This window comes from Corylus avellana, chromosome ca6, assembly GCF_901000735.1.
Source record: "Corylus avellana chromosome ca6, CavTom2PMs-1.0".
In the NCBI taxonomy this organism is placed as follows: Eukaryota; Viridiplantae; Streptophyta; class Magnoliopsida; order Fagales; family Betulaceae; genus Corylus; species Corylus avellana.
This window is the reverse complement of record NC_081546.1, coordinates 1,405,460-1,424,418: the sequence shown is the minus strand read 5'-3', so window position 1 is coordinate 1,424,418 and position 18,959 is coordinate 1,405,460. Positions and strand designations below refer to the sequence as shown.

At 35.3% G+C, this 18,959-nt stretch overlaps 4 protein-coding genes across 4 annotated transcripts; 1 reads left to right on the top strand and 3 right to left on the bottom strand.

The window, feature by feature from the left end:
* Window positions 1-37: 37 nt before the first annotated feature.
* LOC132184708 (patatin-like protein 2) lies at window positions 38-2,475 on the top strand. Its single transcript, XM_059598435.1, has 7 exons — window positions 38-421; window positions 550-731; window positions 855-1,044; window positions 1,196-1,360; window positions 1,483-1,785; window positions 1,908-2,080; window positions 2,175-2,475. The coding sequence occupies exons 1-7, from the start codon at window positions 290-292 to the stop codon at window positions 2,269-2,271; spliced, it is 1,242 nt and encodes a 413-aa protein (XP_059454418.1). The 5' UTR covers window positions 38-289; the 3' UTR covers window positions 2,272-2,475.
* Window positions 2,476-5,179: 2,704 nt separating this feature from the next.
* LOC132184710 (patatin-like protein 2) lies at window positions 5,180-7,473 on the bottom strand. Its single transcript, XM_059598437.1, has 7 exons — window positions 7,105-7,473; window positions 6,763-6,941; window positions 6,474-6,663; window positions 6,172-6,336; window positions 5,776-6,078; window positions 5,496-5,668; window positions 5,180-5,392 (listed from the first exon to the last, which is right to left on the bottom strand). Exons 1-7 carry the CDS (start codon window positions 7,234-7,236, stop codon window positions 5,305-5,307), a joined length of 1,230 nt encoding a protein of 409 aa, XP_059454420.1. The 5' UTR covers window positions 7,237-7,473; the 3' UTR covers window positions 5,180-5,304.
* Window positions 7,474-11,576: 4,103 nt separating this feature from the next.
* LOC132184709 (patatin-like protein 2) lies at window positions 11,577-13,900 on the bottom strand. Its single transcript, XM_059598436.1, has 7 exons — window positions 13,513-13,900; window positions 13,189-13,370; window positions 12,903-13,092; window positions 12,613-12,777; window positions 12,200-12,502; window positions 11,907-12,079; window positions 11,577-11,803 (listed from the first exon to the last, which is right to left on the bottom strand). The coding sequence occupies exons 1-7, from the start codon at window positions 13,642-13,644 to the stop codon at window positions 11,716-11,718; spliced, it is 1,233 nt and encodes a 410-aa protein (XP_059454419.1). The 5' UTR covers window positions 13,645-13,900; the 3' UTR covers window positions 11,577-11,715.
* A 2,382-nt stretch (window positions 13,901-16,282) lies between these two features.
* On the bottom strand, window positions 16,283-18,959 carry LOC132184465 (patatin-like protein 2). Its single transcript, XM_059598107.1, has 7 exons — window positions 18,732-18,959; window positions 18,382-18,563; window positions 18,060-18,249; window positions 17,773-17,934; window positions 17,169-17,471; window positions 16,875-17,047; window positions 16,283-16,766 (listed from the first exon to the last, which is right to left on the bottom strand). Exons 1-7 carry the CDS (start codon window positions 18,861-18,863, stop codon window positions 16,646-16,648), a joined length of 1,263 nt encoding a protein of 420 aa, XP_059454090.1. The 5' UTR covers window positions 18,864-18,959; the 3' UTR covers window positions 16,283-16,645.

The following is an 18,959-nucleotide window of genomic DNA, read 5'->3' as shown; positions in this document are numbered from 1 at the left end:
CGTTGGAACTCAGTGGTCCAAATTCACCATGAATGCCAAAAAATTTCCAGTTGGATCAATATTAATTGAAACACATTCATCTATTCAGTACTTTCTTTCCGGAGAAGAATGAGGAGCCTATATATATCTACCCATATAAACATACTTCTCTCAAAGAGAAGATCAAGATCAAGATCACGATTCACAACTAATTCATTTTTAAGGCTCTTAAAAAAAGTTCACAGTTTCTCTCAAAGGCAAGCAAAACCTCTCCCCTCCCACTCACTAATTATCTGCATCTCAATCCCTAATGGCAGCAACAGACGTCCCCCTCCAGCCTCCAACTTACGGAAACTACATCAGCGTTCTCAGCATTGATGGCGGTGGAATAAGAGGGCTTATCCCAGGAACTATCCTTAGTTTCTTAGAATCTGAGCTTCAGGTATATCACGTTTCAATGTTTCATGCATGCAAGCTACATGTTTGTTGCAGGTTTTGTAAAAATATATCTCATTCTAGTGGGTTCAGCTTCAGCCTGTAATGTTTCAAGTTTATTTATGAATGGTACAGAAGCTGGATGGTGAAGATGCAAGAATAGCAGATTATTTTGATGTGATTGCAGGGACAAGCACAGGAGGTCTTGTAACTGCCATGCTAACTGCCCCAGATGAGAACAACCGACCCCTCTTTGCCGCTAAGGATATCAAGGACTTCTACCTAAACCACTGCCCTAGAATCTTCCCGCAAAACAAGTAAAAATTCAAAGTTCCACTAGATCAGAATTTCATTAACCAGAATATGATTTTTTTTTTTTTTCTCTTTTTTCTTTCTTTTTTTTCAGTTATTAACATGAAAACATTTTTGTCAAATTGCAGTTGTCCATTATTTCCTATAGTTACAAAGATTATCAAATCTCTTTCCGGACCGAAGTATGATGGGAAGTATCTACACAACGTTATTAGGGAAAAACTAGGAAGTATAAGATTGCACCAGACGGTGAGTAATGTTGTTATCCCAACATTTGACATCAAGCGACTCCAGCCAACCATCTTTTCTAGCTATGAGGTTGGATCCTAATTTCGTCTCTTTAAATAGATTTCATTTCTAAAATTGATCATCCACTTTAATTAATTTTCTTTCCCACTTTAACTGGGGTTATTGATCATACTAAGAATCACTCGATCTGATTTTTTTTTTTTTTTTTTTCATGCACCAGGTAAAGAAAAACCCAAGCATGGACGCCTTACTCTCAGATATATGCATCGCAACCTCAGCTGCTCCAACTTATCTTCCAACTTATTACTTTGAAACCAAAGATGCAGAAGGGAAAGTACTTAGAGAATTTAACCTTACAGATGGTGGGGTTGCTGCTAATAATCCGGTATATATATATATATCCTTCAAACTTCACATCATATATAGTCTATAGATATACCTAATAATAAAGACAAAACTTATTCGTTAATTTTATCTTACTAAAACTGTATATATGCGCCTTTCAAGGCCTTAGTTGCCATGGGTGAACTGTCGAAGGAGATGATTAGAGAAAATCCGGACTTTTTTCCTATAAAACCGATGGACTATGGCCGGTTTCTGGTAATATCGCTAGGAACCGGCTCACACAAAGTTGAAGAAAAATACGATGCGCATACGGCAGCTAAGTGGGGCATACTGGATTGGTTAACTAAGGGTGGTTCCACCCCAATAGTTGATGTATTTTCTCAAGCAAGCGGAGATATGGTCGATCTCCACCTCTCTGTTGTTTTTCAAGCCCTTCATTGTGAGAAAAGCTATTTACGGATTCAGGTATTTGTCACACTCATGTATTCATGACAGTAGGTTTAATACAAATTAAGAAAAGTCAAAGTTCTTGTTTATCATATACATGTCTTTAATATAGACATGTTTGAATCAAAATAATAATGCAGGACGATACATTAAGTGGGGTAGTATCCTCTGTGGATGTAGCTACGACAAAGAATTTGGATGATCTTGTGCAAGCGGGCGAAGCACTGTTAAAGAAACCAGTCTCCAGGGTGAATCTGGAGACCGGCACTTTTGAGATTGCTAACCATGAAACTAATGAAGAAGCTCTCAAAAGGTATCAAACTATCAAATTATACAATTCTTTTTAATTTGCAAAGTTTCATTTTGATTATCAAATCAATATAATGGAAATCATTACGTTCTTGCAGGTTTGCAAAACTACTTTCCCAAGAGAGGCATCTTCGCCATGCTAAGTCCCCCATTGGACATGCTGCTCATCATGGCCATCACATTCTCAATTTGTGAGGTAAAGGTGGGACGCATGCAGAAAAGTCCACCTCCTTATTCATTCATCATTCATTTCAATTTGTTCGGATAAATTCCGCGTAAGATATAACACTTGCACGTGCGGATGTAATTAATTAAGCCTTTTCTTTTTCTGGTTGTGTAATTGAGAATTAATGTAAGCCCTGCATGCCCAAGAAAACAAACTAATTCTTTGTGTATTCATTGTACTAGCACGTTAGCTTTTCTGGCCTAATTGGGGCCGTGGTTTGGGCTTGATCAATTCGGCCCATATATATGATACGCTCTTTGGCCCGTAATCTCAACTTGGGTCCAGGCCCAATATCTGAGATCTGACGTCATCTGCCTATTACGTTCACGTCACTGCTAAAAGATGTACGTCCACGTACGATATCATCTGCCAATTATGTTCTTCCATCTGTTGACTAATATGCATTATGACTTTTCAAGTCAAGTCTTGCGCTACATTAATTCCCAGAATTAGATGATTGGTTGAATTAGTTTGTAAGTTTGCAATGGTGATTGCGTCAATAATCGACTCAAAAGCGATGATTAGAAACTCGAAGAAGCGTGCATTAGGCATGAGCTGGGTCGTGGAACGGCACGAGGCTTGACTCAAAGACGCTGCGTACTTAACCCAACCTAACCTGCCATCTGACTTTGGAGTGCCAGAAGACTTCCCTTGAAGAGGCAAGATTCCTACTAGTCAACTTGGATTGTGACTGCTACCAATTATTCTACGTTACTAGCTAGTTTAATGCAACTTCTTTTTTTTTTTTTCGAAAACTTCGCTTATCGTCTAGTTTAGTATTTTTGGTAATTATAACTTTGAACTTTTTAGTTTTTATGACGTCGGTATCTCAAGAACTTTTCTTTTTAATTTTACCTTTTTTTTAAAAAAAAAAAAAAAAAATGCCCCCCCGAAAAAAAGGGTGATTATGGGTCATCATAATTTTTATAAGAGGGCATTTTAACCAAAAAAAAAAAAAAAAAAAGTGGTGATATTAAAAGGAAAAAAAATCTTGAGATACTAACATTGCAAAAATTAAAAGTTCTAAGCACGATTATAAAAATGATGCATGATACTTGAGGGGAGAGAGGTATTAGTGAAGTTTTCCTTTTCTTTTCTACCCAATGATCTAGGAATTGCTAGCTAGGGACTTCGAACGGATTTACCAACCCCTTCCATTTTTCCTTTCTACCAAAAAAATTAAAACACTAACAAATAGCGTTCACCACAAAATACTCTAAAAAAAAAACTCAAAACTCCTTTCATTTTTATGTTACATCAAAACATTTTTTCAACTCAAACACGAAAAACACCTCTTAAAAAGGTTTATCAAACACACGTTTCCAAATGACAGGATTTTTTTTTTAATCAAGGGGGGAGAGGGGAAAGGATCCAAATGACAGGGAATCAGGGATTGAACGTGCATATGGTGTCATAAACAATTAATATGGTATATGGTTATTAGTTTTAATCAGACATTAATTAACAGGACTAAATTATAATTTTTTAAGTTAATTAAAAACTTGATTGTGGTTTTTTTATATTTTAAAGATAAATATAAAAACCTAATGTATTTTTTATAGACTTAGTTTTGGTCCAAATATAATTATTATTAACAAGGACGGAAGATCAACTGACAGGGTATGGCACCATATATGATAGAAAGAACTAGAGAAATTAAGGACATAATGCTAGTAACTAAAAAACCATTGATTCCTTTTGACGTTTTAAGGAGTAAAATGCCTTTTCATTTTTATAATTACAATTGCATATATATATATATATATAAAATTAATTTTTTTGGCCACGTACATGGGAAAAGGATCCGAGAATATTCAGTTAAGGGCATAAATTTCTCTATAAAAATTCAAAGATAAAAAGAAGACATGTCACTCTCTTAATAAAATAAATAAATAAAATAACAAAATGTTTAACTCTGCATACGTTAATTCTGTGCACGGTAAGCTCAAAAGCCAAGACACGTTCATGATGGAAAAGTTGAGGAATAGGAAAAGACAAACAAAGAAAAATGAAACAAAAGATTTGGATAGTGCATGCAACTTCAAAGGAATAGGAAGAGACACACAAAGAAGAAGACAAAGCAATAGAAAAACAACAAAAAAAAAAAAATTATATCATTTGAAGAAAAAGCAAGAACGTTTTTGTCATTCACTTAATGTAACCTTCAAGCTCTTCTTTACCTTTTTCGGTTTGTCGCTCTCTGCAGATGTGGGGATGGAGGATTTGAAAGGAACCATATCTCTAAAGTTTGTCTAACGGAAAATTAATGTGTGTAGGTTTTTGTTTTTGTTTTTGTTTTTTTTTGTTTTAATTAAGAGATTGAAGTGTTTTCTTTTTTGTCTTGGATTTTTGTAGAAAAAACGAAGCCCTTAATTGGATTTTTTTGGTCCCTTTTAAACCGGAGAGAATCCGGATCCATGTAAATGTAAGTGACATTTCCATTTGACAAAGTTGAAAAAACCATTTAATGTTCCCAACAACTTGTTTCATAATGAACCGTTCTTAATCGTGGCTTAATGTTCTCAACAACTTTGGAAAGAGCTTTTTTAAGTTGACAGCTCGGTCATTATCTTACTAGAAATTAAAATGATTAACTTAATGATGGAGTTATCATCAAGAATATCTGCTTGATCAATTCGATTTTTTGGCGAATAATTCTGACAGTCACCGATAGTGATATCGAGGGAACTAGTCAACACTACAACTTTGTTTTCTTACTCACGCAAGTGCATGGAAATTTGACCTTAACCATTTTGCATTAATTATTGGAGATTTCCTCACCCTCACGTTTTGTGGCGGCGTCTCTACACAATTTCCATCTTTCATCCAATTTTCCAATTTGAAATAAGGAAATTAAACGACGTAAAAAAACAAAAATTTCTCGGAACTTGGAATTTATTCAAGGAAATTAAAACGGAAAACGAATGATTTATAAGGAGGTGGACTTTTCTACGTCTCACCTCGACCTTACAACACTTCTTAACATACACAATCGATTAACGTCAATATTTTGGAATGTGATGGGCAACATGTCCAACGGGGGACCTAGCATGGCGAAGGTGCCTCTCTTGGGAAAGTAGTTTTGCAAACCTGCAAGAAAGTAATGATTAAATATTTCTATTAATATTATATTAATTTGATAATCAAAATGAAACCTTACAAAAAATAATTGTAGAATTTAATAGTTTGATACCTTGTGAGAGCCTCTTCATTAGTTTCATGGTTAGCAACCTCAAAGATGCCTGTATCCAGATTAACCCTGGAGACTGGTTTCTTTAGCAGTGCTTCGCCAGCTTCCACAAGATCATCCAAATTCTCGGTCGTGGCTATATCCATAGAAGATATTATCCCGTTTAATGTATCGTCCTGCATTATTTAATTTGATTCAAACATGTTTGTGTTAAAGCTCGACGGCCGAAAAACATGTATATATACTTTGTAGTAAATCCTAGTCGTCATGAATATATATATACCTGAATCCGCAGATAGCTTTTCTCACCATGAAGGGCTTTAAAAACAACAGAGAGGTGGACATCCACCATATCTGCACTTGCTTCAGAATATACATCAATTATTGGAGTGGAACCACCGTTAGTTAACCACTCCAATACGCCCCACTTAGCTGCCTCAGGCGCATTGTATTTTTCTTCAGCTTTGTGTGAGCCAGTGCCCAATGATATTACCAAAAATCGTCCATAATCCATTGGTTTTATAGGAAAGAAGTCAGGACTTCCTCTAATCATCTCCTTGGACACTTCACCCATGGCAACTAAGGTCTGGAAAGGCGCATTTATATATATACAATTTTAGTAAGAAGTTTTGTCAGACATTTGATGTGAAATTTGACGGATATATATATATATATATACCGGATTATTAGCAGCAACCCCACCATCTGCAAGGTTAAATTTTCCGAGTACTTTCCCTTCGGCGTCTTTGGTTTCAAAGTAATAAGTTGGAAAATAAGTTGGAGCAGCTGAGGTTGAGATACATATATCTGAGAGTAAGGCATCCATGCTTGGGTTTTTCTTTACCTGGTGCATGAAGCAAAAACAAAAATCAGATCGAGTGATTCTTAGTATGATCATCATTTTCATGCACAATCCCTTCAAAGCCCAAAGTTAATTAATCAATAAAACTATTAATTTGAAGAGATGAAATTAATATCCACCTCATAGCTAGAAAAGATGGTTGGCTGGAGTCGGGAGATGTCAAATGTTGGGATGACAACATTAGTCAACGTCTGGTGCAATTTTATACTTCCTAGTTTTTCCCTAATAATGTTATGTAGATGCACCCCATCATACTTTGGTCCGGAAAGAGCTTTCATAATTTTTGTAGCATAAGGAAATAATGGAGCACTGCAATTTGACAAAAATCATGTTGTCATGTTAATTAATAACTGAGAATAAATAAATAAATAATAATGAAATTCAGATCTATTGGAACTTTGAATTTACCCTTGCGGGAAGATTTTAGGGCAGTGGTTTAGGTAGAAGTCCTTGATATCCTTGGCGGCAAAGAGAGGTCGGTTGTTCTCATCTGGGGCAGTTAGCATGGCAGTTACAATACCTCCTGTACTTGTTCCTGCAATCACATCAAAATAATCTGCGATCCTTGCATCTTCACCATCCAGCTTCTGTACCATGCATAAACAATATTCCTTGAAACATTACATGCTGGACCCCACTAGAATGAAAGATATGTTGAATTTCTTTTTTATAAAATTTGAAGCAAAGTAATTAAAAACTATTCTGCTAATACAATATGTAGCTGTCATGCATGCATGAAACGTGATATACCTGGAGCTCAGATTCTAAGAAATTAAGGATAGTTCCTGGGATAAGCCCTCTTATTCCACCGCCATCAATGCTGAGAACGGAGATGAAGTTTCCATAAGTTGGAGGCTGGAGGGGGACGTCTGTTGCTGCCATTAGGGATTGGGATGTTGAAGATGAGAGAAACTCTGAACTTTTGAAGAGACTAGCTGAAAAATGAAGTTGCGATCTTGATATTCCGTTTGAGAGAAGTATATATGGGTATATATAGGCTCCTCATGAATCTTCTCAATCAACCATTCAATTCATGAACCGCATCGTCGTTGGATTGGATCACGTACACCCGGAAGAAAAGTCATTAGATGACGACGAGTGTGTTTCAATTTTGACCCAATTTATACTTTCTCTTGCATTATTGCTGAATTTTAGGCTACTTGAGGTTATCAATAAAGGGAACAACTAATGAAAAGTTCATATGCCTCTTAATTTTTTTTTATAGAATGGTCCCAAAAGGCTAGGGCCACAGTAACTGAGAATTGTAGGTGAGACTTGTTCTTCAGAAGAATTGTAGGTAAGCACGAGTAACTCAAACCATGGTGGCACTAGGCCTAACCCTAAAGTTAATCCCTATCTCAATTGGCATTCTCAACCTTTCTTTTTTCCCTCTGGATACATACAATGGATACCACCTTCAAAAACTAACTCTAGCACGTTAACTTTGATTTGAAAAAGGCAGTACCTCATGTAGCTAGCTAGCTGATGAAAGACGATGATAACGTTGAAAAGTCAATTAGGGAAGGATATTGCCAAGGGAATTCTGTATGCAAAAGTAAGGAGAGCTTCCTAGAAATCAAGAATTCAACAAAGGTGTACGGTTCAATTTCACCTGCATAAGCTTTAACATGATAGATATACTGATATACATATTTCAATATGCAATGCATCCAGAAAATGTGAAAAAATAAAATAAAATAAATATTCATTCTATTGGTCGTATGGATTTCGACTTTAGATCATGTTAAACTACCGATACAGTGGATCTGTAACATTTGCAAATGCATTATGGTTCTCATTCTCAACAGGTTTGATTGAATATAGGAACCAATTAAGTAGCCTGTGGGGAATCATATATATTGACAGAGCTACAGCTAGCATGAACAGTATTTGAGGATTTTCTTGATAGGAACATATTTAGCATGCACCCACCTGTTTACAATTTTCTGTGTTAATCATGACTAACAAACTGCCTTATGTGTATATTACGTACTAATTATATTACCACTTTAGTTCAGTCTAGTGTTCACTGACCTTTTACCACAGCAAGGTAGGAAGAAGATTTATGTTCAGCTAGAGAAGGGAAAATATCAAGCATGAAAGATGATATTTTTCCTGATAGATCTTAATTAATTATAACTTTAAGAAGAAGAAGAAGAATTAAATGATTATAGTAATAATCAGGCAAATGAACAGAAGTGGCAGCCAATAAAGTGAACCTATTAAGGCACAGTAAACATACAAACCATATATAAAAAGGCACAATAATCATACAAACTACATAAAACAACAGCACAGTAATCATAAACTCATATATAAAAAGGCATAGTAATCATACTGAAAAACGCTATGCTAACTCCAAAAACTTATTTATCACAATTTATGCGGAATTAATACTATAAAGCAATAAATAATTCAATCACCCAAAATATATAAAGCAATAAAGAGGCAGACACAAATATTTTGGTTACGAAGAGGAAACTTTTTAGAAACCGATCTAAAAGTAAAACCTCTCCGGGGCAGCCAAACCCAGGAAATCACTATCAAAAGATTATCCAGAGATTACAGACACTAGAAACACTTACAACCCTTTGCAAGACCTTGGCTCTGTAAGATCGATTAGCCTACAACTCGTCTTCTTGCTCACAATCTTCTTCAACGTGATTCTCCTTTACTAGACCCTTTCGATAGACTTCTCAACTATAGATTTATCAAAGAAATAATTAAAACTCTAAGTGATTTAATTTAACGCTCACCACATATGATCTCTCTTAGCACAGCCTCCGACAAACTTTTTGGGGGTAAAAATTCGTTCTTCTCTCTTCTATAATGATGTATATATACCCCCGACAAAACCCTAGACCTAACCCACTTAAAATCACATTTTTTTGCCTAAAACTTACGGGGTGTCCGGACATGTTAATGGGCTGTCCGAACACGGCTTTGCGGAGCAAAATTTGAGTTTCTGGAAATGAGGTCCGGACCCGGGGAAGGCATGTCCGGACATGGGTGAAACAGCATTGTGGAAATGTTGTCCAGTCTTGATCAACAGCTATGATCGATGGGCGTTTGTGGTTCGATTGAGCTGAAATTTTGCAAGGACGTTCATAACATATGAATCTACATTATGAACGGTGGAGATTGGATTCTGAGCATTCTATATCAGTATTTGAGCCCATGAACAGTAGTCTCTGCATTTTGGAACTGAATTAAGCCAACACAAGAACTAACACATACAAACCACATAAAACAACACCAAACATCAAACAGTGGAAAGTTTTACAAAAACAAATGAATTATATGAAGAGAAAGAAAATATTAAGGTGAAATTATTACCTGGTAGAGGGGCGGAGAGATGGACAACAGCGACACACACTACTACAGGGCGAAGAAAGGATGAACGAGACAAAGAGGATGAAGAAAATAAAAAGAGAAAAGAATGGTTTTAATATATTTTAGATGAGTATTCTTGGTATTTTTTTAATTCTCGCTCAAAAAAATGTAACTATTGCACCAAATATCTTTTTAATAGAAATCGTGATTTTTTTTAAAAAAATTCGCATTTTTTCAAATAAGCACATCTAATCAGCTTATGAAAATTGCAGATTTTTTTGCGTTTTTAAAATTGCAATCCCAAACACCCTAAAATTACAATTTAGTTTAAAATCGCAGATTATTTTTTTAAAAACGCACTCCCAAACACATCCTTAAAAGGGTTTATTAAACACACGTTTCCAAATGACAGGGATTGAACGTGCATGCATATGGTGTCATAAACAATTAATATGGTATATGCATGGTTGTTAGTTTTAATCAGACATTAATTGACAGGACTAAATTATAATTTTTTAAGTTAATTAAAAAACTTGATTGTGGTTTTTTATATTTTAAAGAAAAATATAAAAACCTAATGTATTTTTTAGTCTTAGTTTTGGTCCAAATATAATTATTATTAACAAGGACGGAAGATCAACTGACAGGGTATGGCACCATATATGAAAGAAAGAACAAGAGAAATTAAGGACATAATGCTAGTTACTAAAAAACCATTGACTCCTTTTGAAAAAAAAAAACCATCCTTAAGGAGTAAAATGCCTTTTCATTTTTATAATTACAATTATATATATATATATATATATATATGTATATATATATAATAAATTTCTTTTGGCCACGTACATGGAAAAAGGATTCGAGAATATCCAGTTAAGGGCATAGATTTCTCTATAGAAATCCAAGAATAAAAAGAAGATACGTCACTCTCTTAGTAAAATAAATAAATAAAATAACAAAATGTTTAACTCTGTAGACGTTAATTCTGCGCACAATAAACTCAAAAGCCAAGAGACGTTAATGATCGATGGAAAAGTTGAGAAATAGAAAAAGATAAACAAAGAAAAATGAAACAAAAGATTTGGATAGGTGCATGCAACTTCAAAGGAATAGGAAGAGACACCCAAAGAAAAAGACAAAGCAATAGAAAACAACAAAAAAATATATCATTTGAAGAAAAAGCAAGTAACCTTCTAGCTCTTCTTAACCTTTTTTTTTTTTTTTTTTTGTCACTCTCTCCAGATGTGGGGATGGAGGATTTGAAGGGAACCATATCTCTAAAGTTTGTCTAATGGAAAATTAACATGTGTAAGTTTTCCTTTGTTGTTAATTAAGAGAGTGAGGTGTTTTCTTTTTTGTCTTGGATTTTTGTAGAAAAACCGAAGCCCTTAACTGGATGTTTTTCGGTCCCTTTTAAAATTGAGAGAATTTCGTAAATGTATGTGACATTTCCATTTGACAAAGTCAAAAAAACCATTTAATGTTCCCAACAACTTGTTTCATAATGAACCGTTCTTTATCGTACGTGGCCCATTGACTAACGTTCTCGACAACTTTGGAAAGAGCTTTTTAAAGTTGACAGCTCGCTCATTATCTTACCATCAATTAACTTAATGATGGAGTTACCATCAAGAATATCTGCATCAATTCGATTTTTTGGCGAATAATTCTGACAGTCATCAATAGTGATATCGAGGGAACTAGTCAACACTACAACTTTGTTTTCTTACTCTCGCCAGTGGAAATTTGACCTTAACCATTTTGCATTAATTAATATTGGAGATTTCCTCACCCTCACGTTTTGTGGCGGCGTCTCTACACAATTTCCATATTTCATCCAATTTTCCAATTTGAAATAAGGAAATTAAACGACGTAAAAAAAAAAAAAATTCTCGGAATTAACTTGGAATTTATTCAAGGAAATTAAAACGAAAAACGAATAATTTATAAGGAGGTGGACTTTTCTACGTCTCACCTCGACCTTACAACACTTCTTAACATACAAAATCGATAAACATAACGTTAACGTCAATATTTTGGAATGTGATGGGCAGCATGTCCAACGGGGGACCTAGCATGGCGAAGGTGCCTCTCTTGGGAAAGTAGTTTTGCAAAACTGCAAGAAAGTAATGATTAAATATTTCTATTAATATTATATTAATTTGATAATCAAAATGAAACCTTACAAAAAATAATTGTAGAATTTAGTAGTTTGATACCTTATGAGAGCCTCTTCATTAGTTTCATGGTTAGCAACCTCAAAAATGCCTGTATCCAAATTAACCCTGGAGACTGGTTTCTTTAGCAGTGCTTCGCCAGCTTCCACAAGATCATCCAAATTCTCGGTTGTGGCTACATCCACAGAAGATATTATCCCGTTTAATGTATCGTCCTGCATTATTTAATTTGATTCAAACATATTTGTGTTAAAGCTCGACAGCCGGCTGAAAAACATATGTATATATATACTTCGTATTAAATCCTAGTCGTCATGATCAATATATATATATACCTGAATCCGCAGATAGCTTTTCTCACTATGAAGGGCTTTAAAAACGACAGAGAGGTGGACATCCACCATATCCGCACTTGCTTCAGAAAATACATCAATTATTGGAGTGGAACCACCCTTAGTTAACCAATCCAATACGCCCCACTTAGCTGCCTCAGGCGCTTTGTATTTTTCTTCAGCTTTGTGTGAGCCAGTGCCCAATGATATTACCAAAAATCGTCCATAATCCATTGGTTTTATAGGAAAGAAGTCAGGACTTCCTCTAATCATCTCCTTGGACACTTCACCCATGGCAACTAAGGCCTGGAAAGGCGCATATATATATATACAATTTTAGTAAGAAGAAGTTTTGTCAGACATTTGATGTGAAATTTGAAGGATATATATATATATATATATATATATATATATACCGGATTATTAGCAGCAACCCCACCATCTGTAAGGTTAAATTTTCCGAGTACTTTTCCTCCGGCGTCTTTGGTTTCAAAGTAATAAGTTGGAAGATAAGTTGGAGCAGCTGAGGTTGCGATGCATATATCTGAGAGTAAGGCATCCATGCTTGGATTTTTCTTTACCTGGTGCATGAAACAAAAACAAAAATCAGATCGAGTGATTCTTAGTATGATCATTTGCAATCCCTTCAAAGATCAAAGTTAGTTAATCAATAAATCTACTAATTTGAAGAGATGAGATATCCAACCTCATAGCTAGAAAAGATGGTTGGCTGGAGTCGGGAGATGTCAAATGTTGGGATGACAACATTAGTCAACGTCTGGTGCAATTTTATACTTCCTAGTTTTTCCCTAATAATGTTATGTAGATACACCCCATCATACTTTGGTCCGGAGAGAGCGTTCACAATTTTTGTAGCATATGGAAATAATGGAGCACTGCAATTTGACAAAAATAATGTTGTCATGTTAATTAATAACTGAAAAAAAAAATAATAATAATGAAATTCAGATCTATTGGAACTTTGAATTTACCCGTTTTGCGGGAAGATTTTAGGGCAGTGGTTTAGGTAGAAGTCCTTGATATCCTTGGCGGCAAAGAGAGGTCGGTTGTTCTCATCTGGGGCAGTTAGCATGGCAGTTACAAGACCTCCTGTGCTTGTTCCTGCAATCACATCAAAATAATCTGCGATCCTTGCATCTTCACCATCCAGCTTCTGTACCATGCATAAACAATATTCTAGAGTAAGTACTTGAAACATTACATACTGGACCCCGGCCACAATAGAATGAAAGATCTTTTTACAAAATCTGCAGCAAACATGTAGCTTGCATGCATGAAATTGAAACGTGATATACCTGGAGCTCAGATTCTAAGAAATTAAGGATAGTTCCTGGGATAAGCCCTCTTATTCCACCGCCATCAATGCTGAGAACGGAGATGAAGTTTCCATAAGTTGGAGGCTGGAGGGGGACGTCTGTTGCTGCCATTAGGGATTGGGATGTTGAAGATGAGAGAAACTCAGAACTTTTGAAGAGGCTAGCAGAAAAATGAAGTTGTGATCTTGATATTCCCTTTGAGAGAAGTATATATGGGTATATATATATATATATAGGCTCCTCATGAATCTTCTCAATTCAACCATTCAATTCATGAACCGCGTCGTTGTTGGATTGGATCACACCCCGAAGAAAAGTCACTAGATATGATGATGATAAGTGTGTTTCAATTTTGACCCAATTTGTACTCTCTCTTGTGTTATTGTTGAATTTTGGACTACTTGAGGTTATCAATAAAGGGAACAACTAATGAAAAGTTCATATGCCTCTTATTTTTTTAACAGAATGGTCCCAAAAGGCTAGGGCCACAGTAACTGAGAATTGTAGGTGAGACTTGTTCTTCAGAAGAATTGTAGGTAAGCACGAGTAACTCAAACCATGGTGGCACTAGGCCTAACCCTAAAGTTAATCCCTATCTCAATTGGCTAATATTGTTTCATTTATTATTATTATCAACCTTTCTTTTTTCCCTCTGGATGCATACAATGGATGCCACCTTCAAGACGGCACCTCATGTAGCTAGCTGATGAAAGACGATGATAACGTTGAAAAGTCAATTAGGGAAGGATATTGCCAAGGGAATTATGTATGCAAAAGTAAGGAGAGCTTCCTAGAAATCAAGAATTCAACAAAGGTGTACGGTTCAATTTCACCTGCATAAGCTTTAACATGATAGATATACATGTTTCAATATGCAATGCATCCAGAAAATGTGAATATATATATATATTCATTCTATTGGTCGTATGGATTTCGACTTTAGATCATGTTAAACTACCGATACAGTGGATCTGTAACATTTGCAAATGCAATATGGTTCTCATTCTCAACAGGTTTGATTGAATATAGGAACCAATTAAGTAGCCTGTAGGGAATCATATATATTGACAGAGCTGCAGCTAGCATGAACAGTATTTGAGGATTTTCTTGATAGGAACATATTTAGCATGCACCCACCTGTTTACAATTTTCTGTGTTAATCATGACTAATAAACTGCCTTATGTGTATATTACGTACTATTTATATTACCACTTTAGTTTTCAGTCTAGTGTTCACTGACCTTTTACCACAGCAAGGTAGGAAGAAGATTTATGTTCAGAGAAGGGAAAATATCAAGCATGAAAGATGATATTTTTCCTGATAGAACTTAATTATAACTTTAAGAAGAAGAAGAATTAAATGATTATAGTAATAATCAGGCAAATGAACAGAAGTGGCGGCCAATAAAGTGAACCTATTAAGGAAAAGTAGTCGACTGCAAAATTTCCACTGCACAGACTGAATAATTAACAACTTCTTGATTGTAAGTGCATGCACCCATACCAACGGTAGTGATGCAGGGTGGGCTAAGTGGATCGTAAATTAAACAAATATAAGATTCAGTAATCTTTTCAAAATAAAAAAGATCAAGAAATTGAGAGAAAATAAAAGAAAACTCAATCTTAAGGAGTTCTAATTGAATATTTTTTAAACTACAACACAAACTTCGGCTTAAGCCATCGTTATTAAGCTTATATAGAGAAAAGAGTGATCGTAAGTACCCACTAAAAAATGATCACTTGTGTTCTCGTTCAAATGAGACTTGCGATAACCCTAGTTTGAACAAGATCTGATCAAGACATCGATCTAATGCCTTGGGTTTTTTTTATGATGCAACACCTTGTTCGTATGAAATAATATCTTTGTTTAAATGAGACGTGTGATGCAAAACCTGGGTTGAAGAGAATTGACCAATTCTTCGACTGAGACTTTCAATAATTTTTACCAAAATTCATCTAACAGACTCATTCAAATGAGTCTCAGATGTCCTTCAAATGACAATGTCTCCCCTCATTTTCTTCATGAAATTAAGTGTTGTTCTACATCGATCAGCTGAACATTATTATGCATGTACCAAATAAGCTAGAGCAAGGACAGTAAGGTAGGCTAATTATTATTTTTTTTTTTTCTAAGCAAGGTAGGTTAATTAAGGTGTGGTAAATTAGGTATGTAGGGAATTAATGATAAGCCTATACAAGAAAACCAAATCAAGGCTTAATATCAAAAAATAGCCTAACATATATATAAAATATTCTAACATATAGAATTATTGAATAACTAATATCATATTTTATTTAATTTGTACTATTACAATTTCTCTATCTTGTCTTGCCATTTCTTTCATCTCATGACAATATCTCCTCAACTCAAGTACAATTTGTAGCTCCCATTGCTGAATTTGCATACTGACCCGTACGTCCTTTATTTTCGAGTCCATATACTCTTTAATTATATATATATACAAAATTGAAGGTGTAACGTAGCTATATACAATGCACTCATATATAAAAAAAAAAATGTTTTATCTTTGGAAAAAGCATTTTAGAGGTGACAACTAGCACGCTAGCTTACATTATGTTATTGATTTTTATTTTTTTTCTTAAGAACTAGCTAGATATGGTAACTCCATCACTAACTTAATAAGTTTAATTTGTATAGTTGATAATACATCAATAATTCTGCTTGGATTTTTTTTGGTGAATAGTTCTGACAGCCACTGATAGTGATATCGAGGGAGTACTAGTCAACACTAGATCTTTGTAATTTCTTGGTCACGTACGTGTAGGCCATGTAGAAATTTTGACTGGAACGATTTTTTTTGCAAATTTGGAAACTTCCCCCCACCTTCTCGCTATTTCATGCAGGAACAAAATGGAAAAAGAATAGTCTAATTAACGTGACTTGCAATTTATTTATTGCCAAGTTGAAAGAAGGCTAAGTACTTGCTTACATTTATTTCCCAATTGCGTACAAAAACAGAAAAATAAAAAATCTTGCATCCTAGCTTGTAGTTTATTCAAACAAATTGAAACAAATAATGAATGAATCAGGAGGTGGACTTTTCTGCGTACGTCCGACGACCTTAATTACAACACATATTAACGTGCAAAATCAGTAATCGTAATGTCGTTCGTGAGTGTGAATATTGTCATTGTGATTGTGATGGGCGGCGTGTCCAACGGGGGACTTAGCATGGCGAAGCTGCCTCTCTTGGGAAAGTAGTTTTGCGAACCTGCAAGAACATATATATGATTTTCATCATCTTAATTACGATTGTGATAATTAAAACAAAACTTTGCTAAAAAGAATTGTATAGAATTAATATTTAATAGATTGATACCTTATGAGAGCCTCCTCATTAGTTTCATGGTTAGCAACCTCATAGAGACCTGTCTCCAAATTAACCCTGGAGACTGGTTTCTTTAGCAGTGTTTCTCCAGCTTTCACAAGATTATCCAAATTATTTGTCGTGGCTATATCCACAGAAGATACTACCCCGCTTAATGTATCATCCTGCATTATTTTGATTCAAACATGTCCCTGTTAAATCTCAGTTTAAAAAAAAAAAAAAAAAAAAATCAAGCTTTGACTTTTCTTTGCCACTTGTCATGGATATGTGGGGTGTGAATAATACCTGAATCCGTAGATAACTTTTCTCACAATGAAGAGCTTGAAAAACAACAGAGAGGTGGACATCCACCATATCTGCACTTGCTTGAGAAAATACATCAATTATTGGGGTGTGACCACCCCTAGTTAACCAATCCAGTATGCCCCACTTTGCTGCGTCAGTCGCCTTGTATTTTTCTTCATCTTTGTGTGAGCCAGTTCCTAATGATATTACCAGAAACCGTCCATAGTCCATGGGTTTTATAGGAAAGAAGTCTGGACTTCCTCTATTGATCTCCTTCGATACTTCGCCCAAGGCAACTAAGGCCTGAAAATGTGCACATAGATTTTAGTTAGATAAAAAGAGCAGAAGCTGAGAGACATTGATGAAGTCGTTAAGAATACTACATATTGACTATATTGATATATGTTACATAATATAAAAGGTGTTCCTATAAAAAAATGTGGTAGGTAAATATGGTAACTTAGACTAAGGAAGAAATGAATGATAAACCTAGAAAGAAACTAAATCATCATGCTAATTAACATGGAAAATATATAGGAATATTCTAACAACAATGTTGTATATATTATTATAAGGTATGATGTGGAGTTTGAAAGATCTATACCGGATTATTAGCAGCAACCCCACCATCTGTGAGGTTAAATTCTCTAACTTTCCCTTCGGCATCTTTGGTTTCAAAGTAATAAGTTGGAAGATAAGTTGGAGCAGCTGAGGTTGCGATGCATATATCTGAGAGTAAGGCGTCCATGCTTGGGTTTTTCTTTACCTGATGCATGAAAAGCAAATTAGTATAACTCGGCTCCATCATTTGCAATTCCTTCATAACCCAAAGTTATAGTGGGAAAGAAAATTTTAGAAAATCTATTTCAATTAAGAGACGAAATATTCAACCTCATAGCTAGAAAATATGGTTGGCTGGAGTCGCTTGATGTCAAATGTTGGGATGACAACATTAGTCAATGCCTGGTGCAATCTTAAACTTCCTAGTTTTTCCCTGATAATGTTATGTAGATACTTCCCATCATACTTGGGTCCGGAAAGAGCTTTGACAATCTTTGTAACATGAGGAAATAAAGGACAGCTGCAATTTGGCAAAAATGTTATCATGTTAATAACTGTAAAAAGCATAATATGGTTAATGATCAAATAGGAAAGCTTCACTGATGATCATATTAAAGAAATTCTGACCTATTGGAACTTTCAATTAATTTACCTGTTTTGCGGGAAGATTCTAGGGCAATGGTTTAGGTAGAAGTCCTTGATATCCTTAGCGGCAAAGAGGGGTCGGTTGTTCTCATTTGGGGAAGTCAGCATGGCAGTTACAAGACCTCCTGTGCTTGTTCCTGAAATCACATCAAAATAATCTGCGATCCTTGCATCTTCACCATCCAGCTTCTGTACCATGCAAACAATACTATATAGCGTAAGTACTTGAAATGCTGAACCACTAGCTAGAATGATGCATGTAAAAGGGCAGAACTTAAGCATATTGAATGAAAGATGTTGAATTTCTTTTTACGAAATGTGTAGTTATAGGCGTTTTGCATGCCCGAAACGTTCTACCTGAAGCTCAGATTCTAAGAAACTAAGGATAGTTCCTGGAATAAGCCCTCTTATTCCACCGCCATCAATGCTGAGAACGGTGATGAAGTTTCCATAGGTTGGAGGCTGGAGGGGGACGCTTGTTGCTTCCATTAGTGCCGGAATGGGATATTGCAAACAATAAGTGAGTGGGAGGGGAGAGGTTTTACGCACGTGCCTTAGAGGGAAAATGAGAACTTCTCCTATGAT

Coding starts and splice junctions, on each gene's coding strand:
- LOC132184708 (XM_059598435.1), top strand. CDS start 290: ATGGCAGCAACAGACGTCCCCCTCCAGCCTCCAACTTACGGAAACTAC. Junction 1,361..1,482: donor GGGTTGCTGCTAATAATCCG/GTATATATATAT, acceptor GCGCCTTTCAAG/GCCTTAGTTGCCATGGGTGA. Junction 1,786..1,907: donor AAAGCTATTTACGGATTCAG/GTATTTGTCACA, acceptor ATAATAATGCAG/GACGATACATTAAGTGGGGT.
- LOC132184710 (XM_059598437.1), bottom strand. CDS start 7,236: ATGGCAGCAACAGACGTCCCCCTCCAGCCTCCAACTTATGGAAACTTC. Junction 6,942..7,104: donor TCTTAGAATCTGAGCTCCAG/GTATATCACGTT, acceptor TGCATGGTACAG/AAGCTGGATGGTGAAGATGC. Junction 6,664..6,762: donor CCTAAAATCTTCCCGCAAGG/GTAAATTCAAAG, acceptor GTCAAATTGCAG/TGCTCCATTATTTCCTTATG.
- LOC132184709 (XM_059598436.1), bottom strand. CDS start 13,644: ATGGCAGCAACAGACGTCCCCCTCCAGCCTCCAACTTATGGAAACTTC. Junction 12,503..12,612: donor GGGTTGCTGCTAATAATCCG/GTATATATATAT, acceptor GCGCCTTTCCAG/GCCTTAGTTGCCATGGGTGA. Junction 12,080..12,199: donor AAAGCTATCTGCGGATTCAG/GTATATATATAT, acceptor TAAATAATGCAG/GACGATACATTAAACGGGAT.
- LOC132184465 (XM_059598107.1), bottom strand. CDS start 18,863: ATGGAAGCAACAAGCGTCCCCCTCCAGCCTCCAACCTATGGAAACTTC. Junction 18,564..18,731: donor TCTTAGAATCTGAGCTTCAG/GTAGAACGTTTC, acceptor TGCATGGTACAG/AAGCTGGATGGTGAAGATGC. Junction 17,935..18,059: donor CCATATTTTCTAGCTATGAG/GTTGAATATTTC, acceptor TTCATGCATCAG/GTAAAGAAAAACCCAAGCAT.